Source organism: Manis pentadactyla, chromosome 14 (genome assembly GCF_030020395.1).
Source record: "Manis pentadactyla isolate mManPen7 chromosome 14, mManPen7.hap1, whole genome shotgun sequence".
NCBI classification, from domain to species: Eukaryota; Metazoa; Chordata; class Mammalia; order Pholidota; family Manidae; genus Manis; species Manis pentadactyla.
In genome coordinates this window covers 6,675,479-6,695,563 of record NC_080032.1, presented here as the reverse complement: position 1 = coordinate 6,695,563, position 20,085 = coordinate 6,675,479, and the positions used below count along the sequence as shown (strand labels likewise).

Here is a 20,085-nt window from a genome sequence, read left to right as displayed (position 1 = left end):
ATTATCCACGTACTCAGCCTTTTCCAGTTCTTGTTACTCCTGCTACATTAGTGACATTTGTTTCCTTTTGATAGTTTTCCTGGACCCCTAGTCATTTTGTAGAATATAGACCTTGATGTCACTACTGCACTCATGATAGAAGCCATAATCTGGAGCCTACCCCAACTCTTCAGAGAATTATTGGCTTTCTGAGCTATGCAAATTCCAGCAAGGTTTGTTTTCCAACTAGAGCATGTATTTGGGTTTTGGGGGAATCCTCATGCCCAAATTCACTTTCACTAAGCAAGAATTTAGCCCTGCTAGGGTACTGGGGAGAGGTTGCTGAAATCCAGTTCACCCAAGTCCTCCAGGATATGCTTTGAATTGGGCCTTTCTTTCATCATTCAGCACTCTCCCCTGCCTCTATCAGTGGCCCCTGGTGCTTGAGGAGAACATTTCGTTTTTCTCCCTTTTGGGCTTTCTCCCTTTCTTACCTTTCTTTCTTTCTCCCTTTTCTTACCTTTCGTTTTTCTCCCTTTTGGGCTTAGACTTGGGAGTTCTGGGAACGGTGCAGTTTTGTGTCAGAAGTACTAACTGGGGTAAAGCGCCAAAGAGGGGCATTCTTAACAGATGATGTCTCTCTTCACGAACTTCCAAAACTAGTGGTTTGTCTGCCACAGCATGGCTCGAAAGTGCTGTTACTTTCCTTTCCTTATCTTTTTCAGCACAGCAAAACAGACTTTCCTGTGCCATTACTTAGCTAGAATACTTTTAACTGTATTTAATAGCAAACAGTAACTTAAACAGCTAAAATGGAAGGAAACTTGGTCTCTTACCTAAGTCGTCAAGCTCAAATGAGCTTGTGGCAGGTGTTATGTCATTGAGGATCTAAATTCTTTCTGTTAAGCTACTCTGTCCACTGCTATTTGTTGGCTTTGCCAGGCAGCTGGTTCCCCTCAGTTACCAAATGTCTCTTGCAGTCCCAGGCTTTATTTACATCGGCATCCAGAGGATAATAAAAGAGGTCTATCTATTTTGGGAATGTTTCCCAGACTTGCCCAGTTAGTTTGCCCTTGTTTCTGATGCCCTAAACTGGGTCATATGCCCATTCTTCCATCAATTGTTGGTAAAAAGGGAATAGAATTATTGAACAATCAGTTATGTTATCTTTGTTTCAGGATTGTGCTTGTCTCATTTACAAAGAAGGGCCAGGGGAACTGACTTCCCTTCCATCTTAATAGAGCCTGGCTTACAAGACACTCAGCTCTCTCCTGAAGGCTGTACTCCATTTCCCCCCACTTTTCACTGATTACCACTGACTTTCCAAGTACTGGCTGTTCAGCTGCTTCCTTTGGGAGGCACTATCCTTTTCTCTCCTAACACCCTTCCTTAAAGATAGGTTTTCCATGAGGTTCTCTATAGCCCTCCCGTTTTGAGGGGGCTCCACATCACTAGTTTCTCTTATTGCATATCCTTGCAGCCCTGATTGCTTCTAATCTCATGCCTGCTAGACTTCCCAAAGTTACTCCATGTAAGGTATCTCTTGTTAGCTGAGATAACACTTCCTCCTGCCCTTACCCTCAGTTCAGGCTCTTAGTGCCTGGAAGACTGCATTAGCTTCTCTTTTGCCTCCACTCCCTCTCAAACACCAAAATGATTTAGTTAAAATCTGTATGTCAGTACTGGAGGTCCTAGCCATGGCAGTCAGACAAAACAAAGAAATACAAGGGCATCCAGATTGCTAAAGAAGAGGTCAGACTGTCACTATTTGCAGATGACATGATATTGTACATAAAAAACCCTAAAGACTCCACTCCAAAACTGCTAGAACTAATATCAGAATTCAGCAAAGTTGCAGGATACAAAATTAATACACAGAAATCTGTTGCATGCCTATACACTAACGATGAACTAGCAGAAACAGAAATCGGGAAAACAATTCCATTAAAAAAAATAAAATATCTAGGAATAAACCTAACCAAGGAAGTGAAAGACCTGTACCTTATAAACTACAAGACACTCTTAAGAGAAATGAAAGAGGACACTAACAAATGGAAACTCATCCCATGCTCTTGCCTAGGAAGAGTTAATATTGTCAAAATAGCCATCCTGCCTAAAGCAATCTACAGATTCAATGCAATTCCTATCAAAATACCTACAGCATTCTTCAACAAATGAGAGCAAATAGTTCTAAAATACACATGTAACCACAAAAGACCCCGAATAGCCAAAGCAATCCTGTGAAGGAAGAATAAAGCAGGGGGGATCTCACTTCCCAACTTCAAGCTCTACTACAAAGCCACAGTAATCAAGACAATTTAGTACTGGCACAAGAACAGACCCACCACAGACCAGTAGAACAGAATAGAGAGTCCAGATATTACCCCACGCATATATGGTCAATTAATATATGATAAAGGAGCCATGGATATATAATGGGGAAATGACAGCTCCTTCAACAGATGGTGTTGGCAAAACTGGACAGCTACATGTAAGAGAATGTAGCTGGATCATTGTCTAACCCCATACACAAAAGTAAATTAGAAATGTATCAAAGACCTGAATGTAAGTCATGAAACCATAAAACTCCTAGAAAAAAAACAGGCAAAAATCTCTTGGACATAAACATGAGCAACTTCTTCATGAACATATCTCCCTGGGCAAGGGAAATAAAAGCAAAAATGAACAAGTGAGACTATATCAAGCTGAAAAGCTTCTGTACAGCAAAGGACACCAACATCAATAGAACAAAAACACATACTACAGTATGGGAGAATATATTAATAAATGACATATCCAATAAAAGGTTGACATCCAAAATATATAAAGAGCTCATGCAACTCAACAAACAAAAAGCAAAAAAGCCAATTAAAAAATGGGCAGAGGAGCTGAACAGACAGTTCTCCAAAAAAGAAATTCAGATGGCCACCAGACACATGAAAAGATGCTCCACATCGCTAGTCATCAGAGAAATGCAAATTAAAACCACAATGAGATATCACCTCACACCAGTAAGGATGGCCACCATCCAAAAGACTAACAAAAACAAATGTTCGCAAAGATGTGGAGAAAGGGGAACCCTCCTGCACTGCTGGTGGGAATGTAAATTAGTTCAACCATTGTGGAAAGCAGTATTTTTAGTCCTCAAAAAGCTAAAAATAAAAATACCATTTGACCCAGGAATTCCACTCCTAGGAGTTTACCCTAAGAATGCAGGATCCCAGTTTCAAAAAGACATATGCACCCCTGTTTATCACAGCACTATTTACAATAACCAAAAATGGAAGCAACCTAAGTGTCCATCAGTAGATGAATGGATAAAGAAGATGTGGTACATATACACAATGGGATATTATTCAGCCATAAGAAGAAAACAGATCCTATCATTTGCAACAACATGGATGGAGCTAGAGGGTATTATGCTCAGTGAAATAAGCCAGGCAGAAAAAGACAAGTATCAAATGATTTCACTCATTTGTGGAGTATAAGAACAAAGAAAAAACTGAAGGAACAAAACAGCAGCAGACTCACAGAACCCAAGAATGGACTAACAGTTACCAAAGGGAAAGGGACTGGGGAGGATGGGTGGGAAGGGAGGGATAAGGGGGAAATGGGCATTACAGTTAGCACACATAATGTAGGGGGGGGGCGTGGGGAGGGCTGTACAACACAGAGAAGACAAGTAGTGATTCTATAGCATCTTACTACACTGATGGACAGTGACTGTAATGGGCTATGTGGGGGGACTTGGTGATGAGGGTAGTCTAATAGCCATAATGTTGCTCATGTAATTGTAGATTAATGATATAAAAAAAAAATCTGTATGTCTAGCTTCTGCTTAGCAACACACCTTTATTTCCGGCCGGCTACATCTCACTAATCACTGGCTAATGGCTTTGTGCTTTGTTTGGTAAGCTACATTTGTTCATTTCTATCTTACCATCTTTTAGCCTGAAAAGGAAGCCCTTACTGGCAGTTCCAACCCGTCCTCCCCCCCAGGCTACAAACACAAAGGGGAAAGAAAGGACACATAGGAAGGCAGAACTGGATTCAGGAGTCTGTGTTCTGCCATTGTTACTTGAGATTGTGGAACCAAAGCATGTGCAAGAATTCTAAACAGTATGATTCCTCAGCTTCAGAAATAGACCCTAAGGGCAAATCCCCCTGGGTGGAGAGGGAAGATTAAGTTGAAGTACCAGGAAGAGACAGTCACAGCTCAATCCACAAAGCCAGGTATTGTTGAAAGGTGACCTGCTTGCTTGTGTTCCTAGAAGTATAGAACAGGGTGGGCAGCTTCAAGTTTATAGGCAGCACCCCTAATACTCAAGACTCAGGCCTTTTAACCTTGCAGACAGAATCCAACCACCAGGGAACGGCCTCATTATTTGACCCTCTAGCACAGTCAAAGTATAGCTTTGATGGCTCTAAATGGACAAGCATCATGAATCTGGGTTCTTGAGGAAAAAGATAAATATTGGCATTCAGATAGGACTATAAATCCTTCAGTCAGGAAAGGGGACTTAAGATCCTACGTGTAGTATTTTGGTAGAATCCTTTCATATTGTGCATGTGATGAAAATAACTGAGCTGAGGAATGAGAGAAAAACTCCAAGGAATCAGTTACCATAGGCAACACAATCTTGACAGAAATTCTACGGAAGAAAATTAGACTTTAATGGGTTGAATTAGAGCTCTTTTGAGTCATTTTTCTCTATAGGGGACTTTTGAGTTGGAGAACAGGATGTTAATAAACTACTGACTTTTGACCCAGTAAACACAGATTTGCTTGTGATAAATTATCATACACATGGATTACCCAGTAAATTATTTTTCACACTTTAATATGGTTATCAGCCATGAGGCTACCATAGAGTTACAGGGTGAGCCCAGCCTAAAGTGGCTGACTGGGGGTCTTTAAAGGTCCTAGAAATGCCGTAGCTGCTTTTTCCTAAGTAAGATAAAGAGTTCAGTTCTGTGAGTTTTAAAGAAAAATTAAAATTTAATATCATTTCCCTCCAGTAACCTACTGCACCTCATGCATCAGCTAGTTAGAAACGAGGAAGGGATTCAGGAAGAAACAGGCAACAATGCCATTCACTTCATTCACACACTTAGTATATGCAACTTTAATCAACCATCAACCAAAAGAAAAAATCCCAAATGTACAAGTGAAAAAAATCCGACTGTTGACACAGACTTAAACTAATATCAGCTACTTTTATGTACAGCTGTATAAGTTCAAAAAAGCTACGCTATATGTATATACAAAAATTATTTATACACAGATCTGTACATAAGGGTCTATACATTTCCTCAGAACCCTTAGGTGCCACCTCTTGGTGAAGACACCAACATTTCATTCACATATCTTACAAAAAAAAGATTATTTCCAGGATTGACAACACTGCATCCTGTATTCAGACCATGCAGGCTCCACGCATTTGGTTAAGATCCTTCTGTCAATGCAGACCATGTCAGGTGCCTGGGCCCCCTAAACAGCTTTGCACAGTAAAAACCCATAAACCAACCCAAGATGCAGAAGCAGTCCTGACCAGGGTGCTACCTTAGGTCCAGGCTCAGGTAAGCCTCCCTGCCATGCTCACTGGCGGTACTCCAATTCATCTACACTGATGACTTTGGCAGGCATGGAGGGCAGGGGCTGTTGGAGCACATCTGAGCCAAACCACTTGGCAAGACCCACCGGGGAGCTGCTTCTCTGGCTGGAGCGGTGCTCCAGCTGGGAGTGCATGTGGGGCAATCCTGACCGGCTGGGCACATTCTGAGGGGTCGTCTGAACACTGACAGCTGCTGCCTGGGAACCGGAGCCTGGAGGATGAAGAACTGTGGTGGTAAGAAGGAAGGATTATCATTCAGAGCACAAGAGAGAAGTAGTTTTCTACTTTATGAGGCTGTGTTTCACCAAACCCTATCCATAAAACTCCAAACAGAATTCTTTACCAGATGATTTATTCTACAGCTTTCTTAGGAGACTCCTTTGCAAAATACTAGAAACACTGGAATCCATATTAAGAACTCATCCTAGATGACATGACCGCTGCTTCTCATGGTAAGCAGCAACATCACAAAACACACTAACTGGTGAGAGGGCCTCGACTCTGGGCAGTTCCTATGCTGAATCTAAGAGGTAAAAGCCAAACAAAGCCAAAGTACATTTGGCTCTCCCACTGTCTGTATAGGAACAGGAATTCCAGATTCCTTAGAGGTTGGTTTATTTCATCCTGTTCTCTGGTTACACCTTTACCCTTACCTAATCTTAGGATAAACAATGAATCATCAGTGTCAATTCATTTTCCTCCACTGGAAACCAGTTCAAAAGCTTGAAGCCTTTTCAGCCCATCCCCAGCTCATCTGGCCCATCCCTGAACCTACCCGAGCGCTGTATCTGCTGCTGCATCATTGCCAGATGCAGAGGTGTCCCAGGACGAGGGTTTAGGAGAGGGTGACTAGCAGCAGGTAAAGGGTAAAAGGGTGGACCCAGGATTGGGCCAGATATTCCCTGCAAATGAGTCAGGTCCATCCCAGGAGGAAGCACACCTGTTGGGCAGAAAGAATCTGGTGAGAAGTAATCTTAATGTACCTGGAAACTTTCAAGCTTGACTGTGTAGTTTCGCTGATCTGAAAGTTCATTAAAAGAACAGAGATGTTCAAACAAGGTCCCTAATCTTTTAATGGACTGAGGGATGGGATGAATTTGACCCACTGCCCGTCAGTTTGACAGAAAAATCTAATAATATCTTTTTTAGGGATAAGAACCTCCCACAGTATAGTACCTTCATCAGTTCTAGCAACTGTTGTCAGGCCAGGTCAGAAACTCACCGGCTTGGAGCAAACTTGGAAGATGCTGTGGATGCACTCCCTGGGCCAGCATCCTTTGGACCAACCCTGGGTGAAGCTGGTGAGCAGGCCGAACAATTGGGACATGGGGGACAAGGGGAACTTGGTGGACAGGGCGGAGAAAAGGTGTTCCTGGAACCGGGGATGCTAAAGTGGGTGTTTTTCTCCCAGTTGCTTTAGGTCGATACTCTGGTTCTTTGGTGTAACGGTTGGTCTGGGACAGTGGGATAGAACATGAAGACCGCTGCAATGTCGACAGTTTGGGATTTGTAGTGGGAGAAGAGTCTCGATCAGCATTGGGCTCAGAACTGGATGACAGGAGGTTCTCTGTAAGGATGCAGACAGAGAGTATTTTGGTACTGGCAAACTTCTCCCAAATACTTTTACTCTCAGTGAGCTAGTAATTTCATTACGTAGAAAGCTCACAGTCATTACTTTATCCCATCAGCGAACTTAGAGGACTGCACCATAGGGACCATCGCTTGCCTTATGAACAGGCCCAGCTGAGGTGGCAGAAGTAGTGAGGGACAGCTGGGACTGCACTCTGTTTACTAGTCTTCCAACACTCTTGCTGTAACAGAGTTTATTTTTGTTACACTCTAAAAAACCAAAGGCTCTTAAGTAACTAATGACGTAACTCTTAAAAAGCCCGTATCTTTATTCTTAAAATCCTCCCAATTCATGAATAGCTGTGGGCAAGTGAGCTTGGCATTTCAGGTCTGGTGGTCCAACTCAGCGGGGTGCCTAGCTCTGCCCATCTGACCGGTCTGGGCCTATGTGGGAACTAGTCCTGTCCTAGTCAACCTCTTGGGGTTAACATGCTTTTTAGCCTAAGGAGAAAATCAAGAGAGTAAAATTATCTAACTCCATCAAAGCAGAAAGGTTAGATAGCAGTTACAGTCTGGTGAAAGAATATGAGCTGCCTTTTAGTAGGACAAACAGGATTTCTTACTCTCCAGAAGTTTTACCATAGGCAAAAATCTCTTAGACCCAATAATCTGGACCTGTGTAAACCTACTTATTAGAATCCGTTTCACCATGTCATTACCACAACTGTACAACTCCTAAAAGCCTCTCACACTTTCTATATGCTTTCAGAAAATACTTACAAAATATACTCTGTATATTTACAAGATATACACTTTCTATATATTTCCCCACACCTCCAATACACTTTACTCAGTGCACAGATTTTGTTGGAAGACTTAATCTTCATAGATGAGAGAACTTCTCAGAAGAAAAAAAACAGTTGAACTATGTCTGCCAAACGTAGTACTAATTCAACTTTGAAGCTTCAACAAGGATCCTAAAGCTCATTCTTCCTGTGTACTACTAGTACACGTATCATTATTAGATTGGTCAGAATTTCAAGTAGCTATGCAAATAGCTATGCAAATAGTCACCACAAATAGCTGTGAGCTGGTCTAGCCCTTCTCACTGTCAGATACAGAACTATGGTCCAGAGGGGTCAGGGGCCTTGCCAGCGCCCTGCAGAGAAGCAGGTCAGGCTGGTCAGCACTCAGGCCCATGACGTGTCTCATACTCTCTTCGGCAGTACACCCTTAACAGTTCTGCAGTACCTTCACTGGCCTTCTGATTGTCCTCTTTACTGTCACCAAGAGCTACTTTTCCAGATGCTGGCTCCTCCTTGCTTTTCTCTTTGCTCTCATACATCTTACGAATCACTGATGTAGGGGTGAAGGAAGGAGAAAGCTGCAGAGAAAAACAATCTGTATTAGCACATTGTCTAAATGCCTTTTCCTAATCAAGCAAGGTTTAAATGGCCAAACTACTCAGTGTGAAGTCTGCTTATTGGCTATATGTGGCAAAGGCCAACTCCAATGTTCTGGGCTCTAGCTAACTGAGGAAAAGAAACAGGATGGGCCAAACAGGTGGTGGTCTCAACTATAGCACCCCTCCCTCACAACTCACTTTTCATCAAAACCAGGATTTAGCTCTAGCACAAAGGTAGTTAAAGCACAGAGGCTTCAACTTACTTATGTCTGTGCTGATGGAAAACTACTTATGCATTTACATTTCCCTAGCCCAGAATGAGGCAGGGAAGAAAGTGGCTAGAAATATACTCTGGAGCAATAGCCCTTCTAGCTGGGAAAGGACATTTCACAGACAGCCTCAGAACCTAAATTTCTCTATTCCTAATGTTTCCCATCTTAACTTGGCTACCAGAAAATTCACAATTATCTTAATAGCCTCCTCAGCCACTAGGAGTAACATTCTGAGATCATTTGTTCTCATCTCTTCATTGCCTATTTCTACTTTGATGTTTTTATTATGCATGCAACTTTTCTCATTAAATTACCCCAAACATGGCAGGCCACTGGGCATGATTTATGAACAGAAAAGCTCCTTCTAGACCCTGCCTTCAAGGTGCTTGGTATGCACCACTTGAGGTCCTGAAGCAGAGTAATTATTTTTTCCCCTTGTCTGTCAGCTTTGACTATGTGATAAAGGTCTGTGGGGAATGAAACTGAAAAAAAAAAAAAAAAAAAAAAAAAGCTGGTACATGAGTCAGTTGTAAAACTAGATTTGTTGCCACAAATAGGCAAACCCCTCTGCCTCAGCCTGAAGTCCTATCGAGACCTGAATTTGTGAACTCCTCCTCATTGGACTCTCCAACATCTGACCCCGGGTCATCCCATCTGCCTCACCTCCTGTCTTTACTCTTGTCTCTTCTGCTCATCACTCCAACTGCTAATTTGTTTGAACATCCTAAATCCTGTATCACCTTGTGTGCTCTGGCCTGTATCTGTCTATCTGCTGGAACACTTTCCCCAGCATAGGGGCTTCACTAGAATCCTGAGTTAGAGTGTATACTAAAAGGGGAAGACCTAATAAAGATGCAGGTATGAAAGACTATTAAAGTTGTTTCTGTGGTAGGCATTCAAGGACATTTTGGGGTACACAGTGATAAAAGAGGCACAACCAAAGAAAAGCCTAGAAGTCATTCACAAAGGCAGTACTGACCATGCTTGTGACAGAAGCGGCAGGGGAAGAAGAATTCCCTCGATGCACGGGTGCTGGTGACTTGGTCACTCGCTGTTGTCTGTGAACAAACCAAGTATCAGTGTGATCCCCAAGCTGTTCAAATTCTAAATCCTACAACCACACAACACTCAAGACCATCCTAGGACTTTAACATCCTGTTTCCCTTATCCAGTCCAATTTCTCAAGTATTCAGTAAGTGCCTAACATATGCAAAACTGCATGCTAAATTCTAAGGGAAGACAAAAGCTTAATGAAACATGGCCCTGGGCCTTGCAAGAACTCTCAGTGCAGGAGATACTTTACTAACCTAGGGCAAATCAAGGCATGTAGACATAAGGTACTAACAAGGTATAATAGGGAGATAAGGGGAATAAGGAATTATAGGGTACCCCTACTGAAGGGACTCTGGGAAAGCTTTTCTGGGAAGCAGGTGCATTACACTGAGTGTGACCAATCAGAAACTTTAAGATGAAGAACAATGACTCAGGTGGAAGGAAGTGGTACAGGGGCCTGGGAAGGCCTTGGGAATGTAAGGTTTTCTGGGGCTGATGTACAGGTTATTTGTAGCCTATACCAGTGAGGCAGGCCAGGGAGGGCCTTCATCTGTGGGCCAGGCTATGTTTCAGAGAGTAGGAAGCAACAACGACTAGCACAGTGCTTGGCACAGAATTGATGCTCTGTGAGATGCTGGTTCAAATCAAACAGTTTTCAGCTATTTAAAGACCCAGTTACTTGTAGCATTCCCCATTGTTCCTGGTCTACACACAAGGTTGTTACCAGGCCTCCTAAATAAAGTTTCAAAGAACAGACTTCCCTTCTCTCCTCAGACATTCTACTCACTCCCTCTCCCTTAACTTGGAAGAAAACAGGAAACAGTTGATGAAGATGTAAACAAGCTGAGAGAAGAATGAATTACATGAGCTCACTGGCTAATGAAAGCCTCACTGCATTGTAGCCACAAAGGCCAAAGCCCAAGTACAGTCAATGATTCCCAAACTTCTCTGAATCATGAACATATGGGACACACAAACCCATGGCTGTCACATTGAGCCTCTGAGTATGACAATGAGGGGAGAAATGTATCAGTAGTATTCTGAATGATTAAGAGGTAAACCCCAAGTCTGGTGGTTCTGCATGACCTATCATTTCCTTCTGATACACATCTGAGCACCTACTATGTGCTAGACACTGTGCTAGATGCTGGGGATACAGCAGTAAACCTAACAGATGCACACAAAAAGTCTCTGGCCTCATTATATTCTTGTAGTTGCAGAATAGAAAAAAGGTTACTCTCAGCAGGGAAACAGATAAAATAGTATGCTACAAGGTGGTAAGTACAGTAAAAAAAAAAAAAAAAGGCAGGGAGAAAATCATGTGTGTTGGGGTACACAACTGAATACAGGCTGTTTAAGGAGGACCTGAGAGGCTGACATTTAATCCAAAAGGTGAAGGCTCCACTGACACTGACTTGGAGATCTACTTGCTAGTTTAAGAAAGTCACATTTTAAAACCTAAGTTTCTATACACATAAAATGCAGTTATTTACTCCCATCTAACTCACAGAGTTGTTGCAAAGAGCAAATGAAATTCTGGATATCAAAAGTGCTTTCAAAGTCAAAAGATCATGTTAATGAATATTAGATAACATCATGTTGTACAGAGAAATCCGGTGACAGGCTAGGCAGACCAGTCCTAAGCTCTCTATTTAGGTTGAAGGCTACTATAGATAGGATGCATTTATGCAAAGGTTTGTGGTACTTACTGGTCTCAGTGTTTTCTGTGTCCACATATAAAACCAGCTAAAGACACACACAATGATATGGCAATTTTAACCACATCAAAACAAATAATTACTAAGTACTGTACGGGAAGGATGAACTATAGTGTTCATGGATGTACATTTTGGTGATAAAATTAAACTAATGAAGGTAGCAATTAGTTTTAAAGGAAGACAGGGGTCACTTCTTAAGGAGAAAAGGTATTATTGGAACATGGCACATGGAAGGCTTCTGGGTAGTTAACAAAGGAATTTGCCTTATAAGCTATACATTTGTTCAATACTGTTAATTTACAATAAAAGTATTGCTACCCCTTTCCCTCCTCAACTTATGGTTCATTTTATTACTTGTTGCAACTATGAAGAAAACAGGAGGACAGTGAAGTCAGTAGTCATTTGTTACCAGCTCTCATCAAAAACCCAACAAACTTACTAGCTCTGACCAACAAATTCTTGCTCAACAAACATACTTCAGAGGACAGTTTGATAACTTGACAAGGAATCGGCCGGGGGAGGAAACGAGGTGGAGTTTTACTTTTCATTATCTCATAAGCGTAACTGCAAATAAGATTTTTATGAATGTATCTGTGTTAGCTATGAAGATGAATCCTTTAAATGAAGAATATAAATAAATTTACATTAGGATGAAAAACCTATGCCCCAGATTTCAACCGTATTTCTTCTACTGAACATCCAGAGATGGAATTCTCATCATATACTGTACAACATATCAGTGTGTATGACAGAATTATACTGTGGATAACTAATCTGCTAATCAGGAAAACTAATTTGCAAATCCCTGCAAGAGCAGGATCAGTAACTTACCTGTTTCTGAATCCATCTCTGGTTCTGTCTACCTGCGGTTTGCCAAAACCAGGCTGGTAGAAGTTTGCTGTCTGCACTGCAAGGTCATGTGGCAAGGCCAGCCCCTCCAAAGCTGCCTGTTGCAATTCGAGCTGACTCATCTGCTGAACAGAAGTGGCAGAGGAGGATCAGAAGAAGAATAAGGACAGTCACACTTTCTACAAAGGTTTCTCTCTGCCCTTAGAAAGGTATGTTTAAGAAGCAGCTCAGAGAAATCACATTGCAAACCTGAATGAACTGTGCTCCTATCCACTGAACAGGATTTTAAACATTTAAGTGTGACTTTAATTGTCCACCAATTTTCTAGGCTTTCACTGAGCTTGAACTACAATTCAAAACCACTTCTAAGCACTGTAGCAAATCTCCATCCCATACACAACAGTAAGGGTGAAAAGCAAGTAACAGATTGAGTGTGAGAAAGAGTTCAGCTGGACCTGGGCTGTGACGGGGCTCATGGGCTTGCGCATGCCTTGGAATGGATCTCCGAGTAGCTGCTGTGGTCCTGGTGTGAAACCTGTTGGGAAAGTCAGGGAATCAGTAGTCTCAAGATAGCAGAAGGCCATCAGAGAGGCATTATAACTAGTGCTGCTCCTCGCTGAACACTATTTTGGGAAGTACTGGCTTCAGTGGCTGATGATGTCCATCGTCCTTCTGTGCCCCCACAGCGGGGCTGTATGGACCTCAATCAGAGCACTTAAGGACCTGAACTGCTGGTGCATCTGTCTTCCCCACTAAGTTGTCAGCGGATGGAGCTGAGACCTCTCTCTGGGACAGAAGAGCTTTTGTAGCCAGTGATCTGGCCCGTTAGCACCAAGCTGGCTGACACCGAAGCGGAGGTCAGTGCTCTGGTTCACATTCTTCCCATTGTATCTCCCTAATTATGAAAGGAGGATTATAAAAACTTTCTCTCAAGGAATGACTGACAGGGGCCAGAGTGGCCAGCAGTCTAAAGCGGTCCAGAATGGCACGAACACTGTAAGATTCTGCGTAACGCTTTGCTAAGACAGCTTTCTGGAAATGCTTCTTCCAGTCACATTCTGAATTAGCCAGAAGACTTCACAGTTGATTGTGTACCAACTTTATTAGGTTGGCACAGAATTACTTACTATTCTGTCAAAAACCTAGGATGCTAAATTAATTTTTACATTGAATTCCAAAAAGAAGGAAGACAAAGAGCTATATCCAATTTAGACCACTCTCAAGTGAAAAAGCAAAATAAAACTATAACATGAGTACATTTATCTAGAAGGGCAGCTGGGTAATAAACTATTCCCTATTTGTGACCCCACCACACCCTGAAAAAAGTATAATACATATATACATTGTAAGTGAGCTTTTTCTTTTCAAACTCTTCAAGAATGCCCATGAATAAGACTGCCAGTTCTAGAAGACAAGTATAACCTTTGCAGGGGGCGGGAGGGCGAGGATGGGCAGATGTCCACGCACAAGAGTCGTTACCAATTGGTGAGGGTATCCTAGGACGAAGGTAGTCTGCTGAGGCTGCTCGAGTATGAAACACCTGCGACAAGGGAGGAGAGGGTGCTCTTTGGCTCAGCAGAGATGCTGCAGGCTCCAAGCTCCCCATAAGGCCACTCAGAAGATTGGAGGAAGCAGGTCTCGGAACTGGTGGGCCCAGAAGTTCCTAAAGGCAGAAAGTCAAATCCTTGTAAACAAACCTGGTTCTTCCTCCTAGTCAGAGGCTGTGGATTATGGGGGAACTTCTGGAAGCCAATGATGAATCCTCTCCCTCCATGCTTCACTGAAGGACTTGGCACATGTACATGCAATACATTTCTCTGAATGTTCAGCTAGCAATTTCTAGCAAGTTAGTACTACAGATTCAGGTTAGATACTTTCAATTTCCACAGAAGTTACAAACCTGAAAATGAGATCAAGGGCCCATTTGTCATCTTTCTTCAGCCACCTCCCCACCCCATATTGAGATTAACAGCAACACAGAACTATGTCAGGCAGCAACAACATATTCTTGCTTGCCAGGCAACATGGATCATTCTCTAAGGCCCAAAACTCAACCGATATATAAAACCAGTTCAGACGACTACTGTTCAAGATTCCGAGGCCTTGGTATGAGACTGAAGTACCTGCAGGATGTTCTTAGGGACAGGCTGGCCTGGAATCTCAGCAGGGGACACCAAATGGCTTTCAAGGTTTCGCTAAAAAAGTCAAAGGAAAACTGGTTTTAACCTTCTTACACACTTAACTTACAGATTAACTGGGGACCACAAAAAAGCATCAAAACCTCCCCAGGGAGTTGGCACTTAACAGCAGTATGATGTCCAAATCATAGAAAACTAACATTTTAACTTGTTTCACTAATCACACATGTTCCAAAGATCTGGGAATGGAAAATCTTCACATGTATGTGCAAAGTTCACTCAGACCCTCAGACAAGGTCTTTTCCTTCCTGTGGTAACCCCAGTGCATTTCACTGTTTTCTAACATTGTGACCAAAAGAAGGGAAAAAGAAAATGGTGAAATGGGGGAGGTATTTATTTGGTAAGAAGCCACAGATAGGAAATTTGTAAGTTTACATTTTTGAGGCAACCTTTGCTACCCACTATTTTCAGAGTTCATAGAGCACAGATGGTACTGAAAACCTAGTAAACACCAAGTAAGTTTGGCCAGAACTGTTATATTTCAAGAGTTTCATATCTCAGGAAGTTTAAGCTTTATTATTTCAAACAAGCTGTTCCAGAATGCATCTCATATATAGGATGAAATGCAAATCCTCCACATTTTGCTTTCTTAATGTAGCACCAGTTATGTTTTGCATCATCTTCTGCACTTTAGTCCTTGTGCCTGAAATACTTTCTCTGGTATAGTTTCCCTTCCACTAGACAGAGCAGCAAGGTCCACGGCAATGTCCTTAGGCATGACAAACAGCCCCAAGAAATCCATGTGTTGTACTGATGTTTTTGGAATTGGGATTGACTACAGTTGACTTTAGTAAGAGATCTCTTCAGGGCTCATTTAATTCCATCTAATAAAAACAGCGTTTACATACTACATGGCCTACATTGGAGGATGGATTTTATAATTCAATTTACAATGGAGTTCAGATCAAACCAGCATGTCTTTTTTGGGGAATGAAATAGTATGACTGAACCCAAAAGGATGGAGGCAGATCAGAAATAATACACATAACACACACAGCCATAGGTATTATAAAATGATTTTAGTAGTAGACTACTCAACCAGTTGTAGTAGTTAAGCAGACTTAATATGCAAATCAAGTAATATTTTAGATAATACCGGGTATGCTTATTACATTACTTTCCTTGTGGCTTTCATTTCTAGGTTGACTCTGTTACTCTTTGCCTAATAGCTTGAATTATATTACTCAGCCCTTTACACAGGTGTTTGAGGCTCATTCCTTCTACTGAAACCAGATATATTTCAGAGCACTGAAACCCCAACATGAAACCAGTTACCCTCACAACTCAGTGTCAACTGCATCAATATCATAGCCTAGAATCACGTCTGAAACAAAATGTTCCAAAGATCAGGTCAACTGCTGAATCCCCCTGCTCCCATTTCTTTACTTACACTAAAACAAAGAAACTACTTACAAGATCTGACCCATACCACCGTAGTCAGCACGTCGTCACCAAGACCCAAGGGGAACGAGGAGAACAGCATAGTCTGCAATCTTGGTCTGGTCCTCATTTGTATGTGACAATTCTTTATGGAAATAACTCTACAGCAGCTTACAAAAAACATTCCCCTATGACTGGCATAGTGTGGTCAGATACACAGAAACAAGTCTACCTAAGATGCTTCCTTTAGAGTTAAAGAGTCAGTCCTGGCAGTAAGGCCAGGAACAATGGCACCTCTGCTGGAATCTTTACTGCTAACTGCTGATCAGATATGAAACAAAAAATCAGTTACCTTCCCCTAGTATAAGGCACAGTCCATCTCATTCTACTGCCATCATGGCTAACTTGTAGTTCCCAAACAAGCAGATGTCAGGAGAAAACGAGGCAAAACCCAGTTTGTTACTCTTTGCCTAGTAACTTGAATTATATTCTTCAGCCCTTTACACAGGTGTCTGAGGCTCATTCCTTCTGCTGAAACTAGATGTATTTCAGAGCACTGAAACCCCAACATCAAACCAGTTTGGTAAATGTGCTGTAACTTAGCAACTAAAATAAGTATACATTTATGTTTTTGTTATTCTGACTTACTCTGCTTCCCCTATCACCTTATCATAAAGAGACGGCAATACGGACTCTTCGGCCATGGCTGAGAGCTACCCTCTGATGTGTCATGACCAAGGCCAAGGCCAGTATATGCCACACACTTGCATTTACTGACATGCAGTTTACCCTGTAACCCAACTGCATGCCTAAGTGTTTGCAAGTGTAGAGCCACAGCTTTTCCTATTAGTAAATTAAGAAATGAAATTGTCTTGAAAATCTACCATTTATAAAAATACCAAAGGTATTTTATAAATGATTTGTATAATTACCAGCTGCCTCATCAAGAAAGCAGGTAATTCCAATTATCTGGGAGTAATGAGAAGGTGTGAAAAAGATTTTACTATAAAAATACTTAAAGTTATGTCCAAATCTTTCAATCTTCATACTGACACCCATAATACATAGATTAACCATAAACATAATCAAGAGCATAGCAGTAATTAGCACACAAAAGCATTAAGAACCAAATGACTATTAAATAAATTCCAACTTACTCAGAATACCTTTTTTTAAGTCCATTTATTGTGGTAGGAAGTGGACTAAAAAGAGGGAAAAGTAGAAAAGGCTGGAGTTTGTGCCAAATACTTACACTGACTTTGGGCTGAGAAGGCAGAGTCCCACTTGCCTTCATGGTGCTCACTAGCTTATTGAACGCAGTCATGTCTCCATCTTTTTTGAGCTGGCGACTGGTGGTTACAGCACTCAGGGTCTCCTCCAAGTGTTCTGCCATGAATGGAGTCGAATTCTTCACTTGCTGGTCCACCTTCAGGCCCTTGAGTCCTGCTTCCACCTCTTCCACTGAAAGCACAACCCCTGAATGTGCTGTAAGGTTGAGAAAGTCCCGGTTAAGCCAAGCAAGGGAACATGTGGTAGGAATTCTTTGGCTACCATGAAGGTTAAGGTGAAAACAATTGATTTCACAGTTGTAGTGAGGCTGTCAGAAAAGGCTGATACCAAAAACAAACTGAAGACATTTAAAGTCATAGCTGCTCAGTGAGAGGAAGACCATAACTGTGTACCTTAGTAAGAGATGGCATAAACTAAACCTAGAATGTTTCAATGCTACAAACTGATAGTGTGCATTAGGCTTGACAAGATCCTGCTGCACATCCTGCAGGAGGGCCTCTTTTGGAGACTTGTTACCAGGGACAGGAATCCCAGATGGCCCACCACCAGCAAAAGAGCTACCTGTACTTATGACAGTTATCATGTCATAAGGTTTTATTTTGAGGGCTTCTACGCTTCTACCTTAAGTAAGAACATGGCAGACTGGGGCAAAGGTATTAGGAGCTGTCAGGCCATGCTTGGCAGGACAACAGCATTCACAGTAGTGTCACAATCAGGCTCCAGGTAAAGAGGAGGACTTGGAGAAGGAAAAACTCTTACATTGGTGCCCACTACCCAACTACCAGATTCTCAAAGACGTGATACTGTTTGATAAAGTTTTTTAAAGAACATTAAACAAAACTTATCTATTTGAAAGAGGAGTAGGTCAGAACCAACTGCCTCAAGACAGAGCACCCAAACCTTCTCAAGTACTTAAAGCAGACTCAAATATACACTTACAGCTCTCTTTAAGTTTTTCCTTATTTGCAGAAAGGCTGGAAAGAAGAGGTTTTAAATCCACTTTGGCTTTCTGTAGCATTTCTAAAATATCCACTTTATTTTCAGCATGGTCTTCCAATGGTATAGGAGCAAAATAATTCCCCGAGTTCTGTCCAGGAGAAAGGATGGCTTGCTCCAGACCTAATATCCCAAGCAAATACAATTAATTGGTTCCAATAAGGCACAGAAATATATCTTCGACAGTATTAAAAGGGGACAGATTGAAGGCTTTTTTCAGTATCCAGAGGCCCTTTAACCTTAACGGACCCTTGACTAAATGAAGACAGAATGAACTGTGTCAGAAAAAGCTCACATCTCCCCCCAAGACCAGAATCTGAAGCCATTTTACCTGCAAGTCTTTCCAGTTCTTCATGTGGTGTTGACCCAAGACTGCTGGATCGGCTTCCTGACTGGCTTGGGTTAGAGAACCACCTACTGAACCGACTGGCGGAGACTGACCCTTCTCCCAAAACATCTTCTATCATCTGAAGGGAAAGACAAAGGGAGCTAAGGTAATAGTTCCTAGGTGAAAAGGACAAGAAGGTTCAAATTTTAAGAAAGGGTCACTTACTTTGAAACTTCTTCTGATGCTGCTGACCTGAAGGTAAACACCCTCAGAACTTAGGATTTTGAACATCTTTCTCTTCCCCATCCAGGGTTATTTCAGGGTTACTACACAAACTTGGGCATAACAAACCATATACTTTCTAAGAATACACAATGAAACCTCTGTGCCACAGAAAACCTTTTGGTTTCTATCCTTTGCCTCATTAGAAAAATCCATGGACTACTCAATGTTCTTAAAGGATATAGTGTCAAAATCAAAATCTGCACCACAGTAAAGCATTCTATGGCCAAGCTGATGAATGAATGGCCTTCAACTAACATCAGGTATGGAGAGCTGATGAAGGAAAATCCTTGCTTCAGTATTCTCAAGGTTGTAATGAACATCATAAAATTCAATGGTGACAATTTCAGAAGCCAAAAGGTAAAAAGTAGAGATCATAAAGATCATAATTCCAAGTCAAAGTTTAGAAAGTGTCAGAATGTGCAAGATGAACTTTTAACTGAGCTCTAATAAGTATTTGAACTTAATGGGGAATTTTCAGATATTTTAAATTGGACCTCCATGGTTTTTGGTTTAATAAGGGCAACTAAATAATGTACTACAATTAAAAATAATTTCTTCAACACCATTTCATAATTTCTATTATAAATCCTTAAAAACCAGATTTAAGCATTTTTTTAAAAAACGTTTTTTTCAATTCTACCCGATCATAAATCTTGTTAAATATCCAAACTGATCTCTACCCTGTGTTCTTACCAATACTTAGAAAAGATGACAAAGCAAATATCAATCCAAAATTAGGCACACCCTTGAAAATAAGGCATAAACTTGCACTTTGATACCAATACCAATGTTAAACAGAAAACAGGTTTTTCCTGAAACTGGTATATGGATGATAGTGACTTTATGCAATCTGTAGTCTGGAACCCCCAGTTTCCAAAGATCAGCAGCAGAAAGTCAAGTTTATTCTTTACTTTTATCTGGAAGAATTTTCTTATAACATGTAACCAAACTAAATCACAAAATACTTCTCTTGAACACAAGAATAAGGGATTTTAAATTCAAGACACTAAGGAGTGCCTGGCTAGATCAGTCCGTAGAGCATGAGACTCTTAAATTCAAGGCACTAATTTGATTATTACTTGTGGTATTTCTACTTTCTGAGGTATTCATTCAGTTTCAATCATATCTCACTTATAGACTCTCATACC

At 41.4% G+C, this 20,085-nt stretch overlaps 1 protein-coding gene across 19 annotated transcripts in view; it reads right to left on the bottom strand.

Moving 5' to 3' along the window:
• Positions 1-5,072: 5,072 nt before the first annotated feature.
• EIF4ENIF1 (eukaryotic translation initiation factor 4E nuclear import factor 1) overlaps positions 5,073-20,085 on the bottom strand; it is a 41,708-nt gene continuing 26,695 nt past the window's right edge. For 7 of the 19 annotated variants that reach the window (XM_057491638.1, XM_057491640.1, XM_057491634.1 and 4 more), the window contains 12 exons: positions 18,656-18,791; positions 18,268-18,447; positions 17,291-17,523; positions 14,584-14,655; positions 13,883-14,123; positions 12,916-12,995; positions 12,443-12,585; positions 9,820-9,898; positions 8,415-8,547; positions 6,817-7,161; positions 6,370-6,534; positions 5,073-5,820 (listed from right to left, as the gene is read on the bottom strand). In XM_057491638.1, coding sequence (XP_057347621.1) covers positions 5,579-5,820; positions 6,370-6,534; positions 6,817-7,161; positions 8,415-8,547; positions 9,820-9,898; positions 12,443-12,585; positions 12,916-12,995; positions 13,883-14,123; positions 14,584-14,655; positions 17,291-17,523; positions 18,268-18,447; positions 18,656-18,791 — 2,049 coding nt within the window. In that variant the 3' untranslated portion in view covers positions 5,073-5,578. The remainder of the gene's footprint in view (positions 5,821-6,369; positions 6,535-6,816; positions 7,162-8,414; positions 8,548-9,819; positions 9,899-12,442; positions 12,586-12,915; positions 12,996-13,882; positions 14,124-14,583; positions 14,656-17,290; positions 17,524-18,267; positions 18,448-18,655; positions 18,792-20,085) is intronic. The other 12 variants (XM_057491652.1, XM_057491645.1, XM_057491648.1 and 9 more) reach the window with 10 other exon arrangements.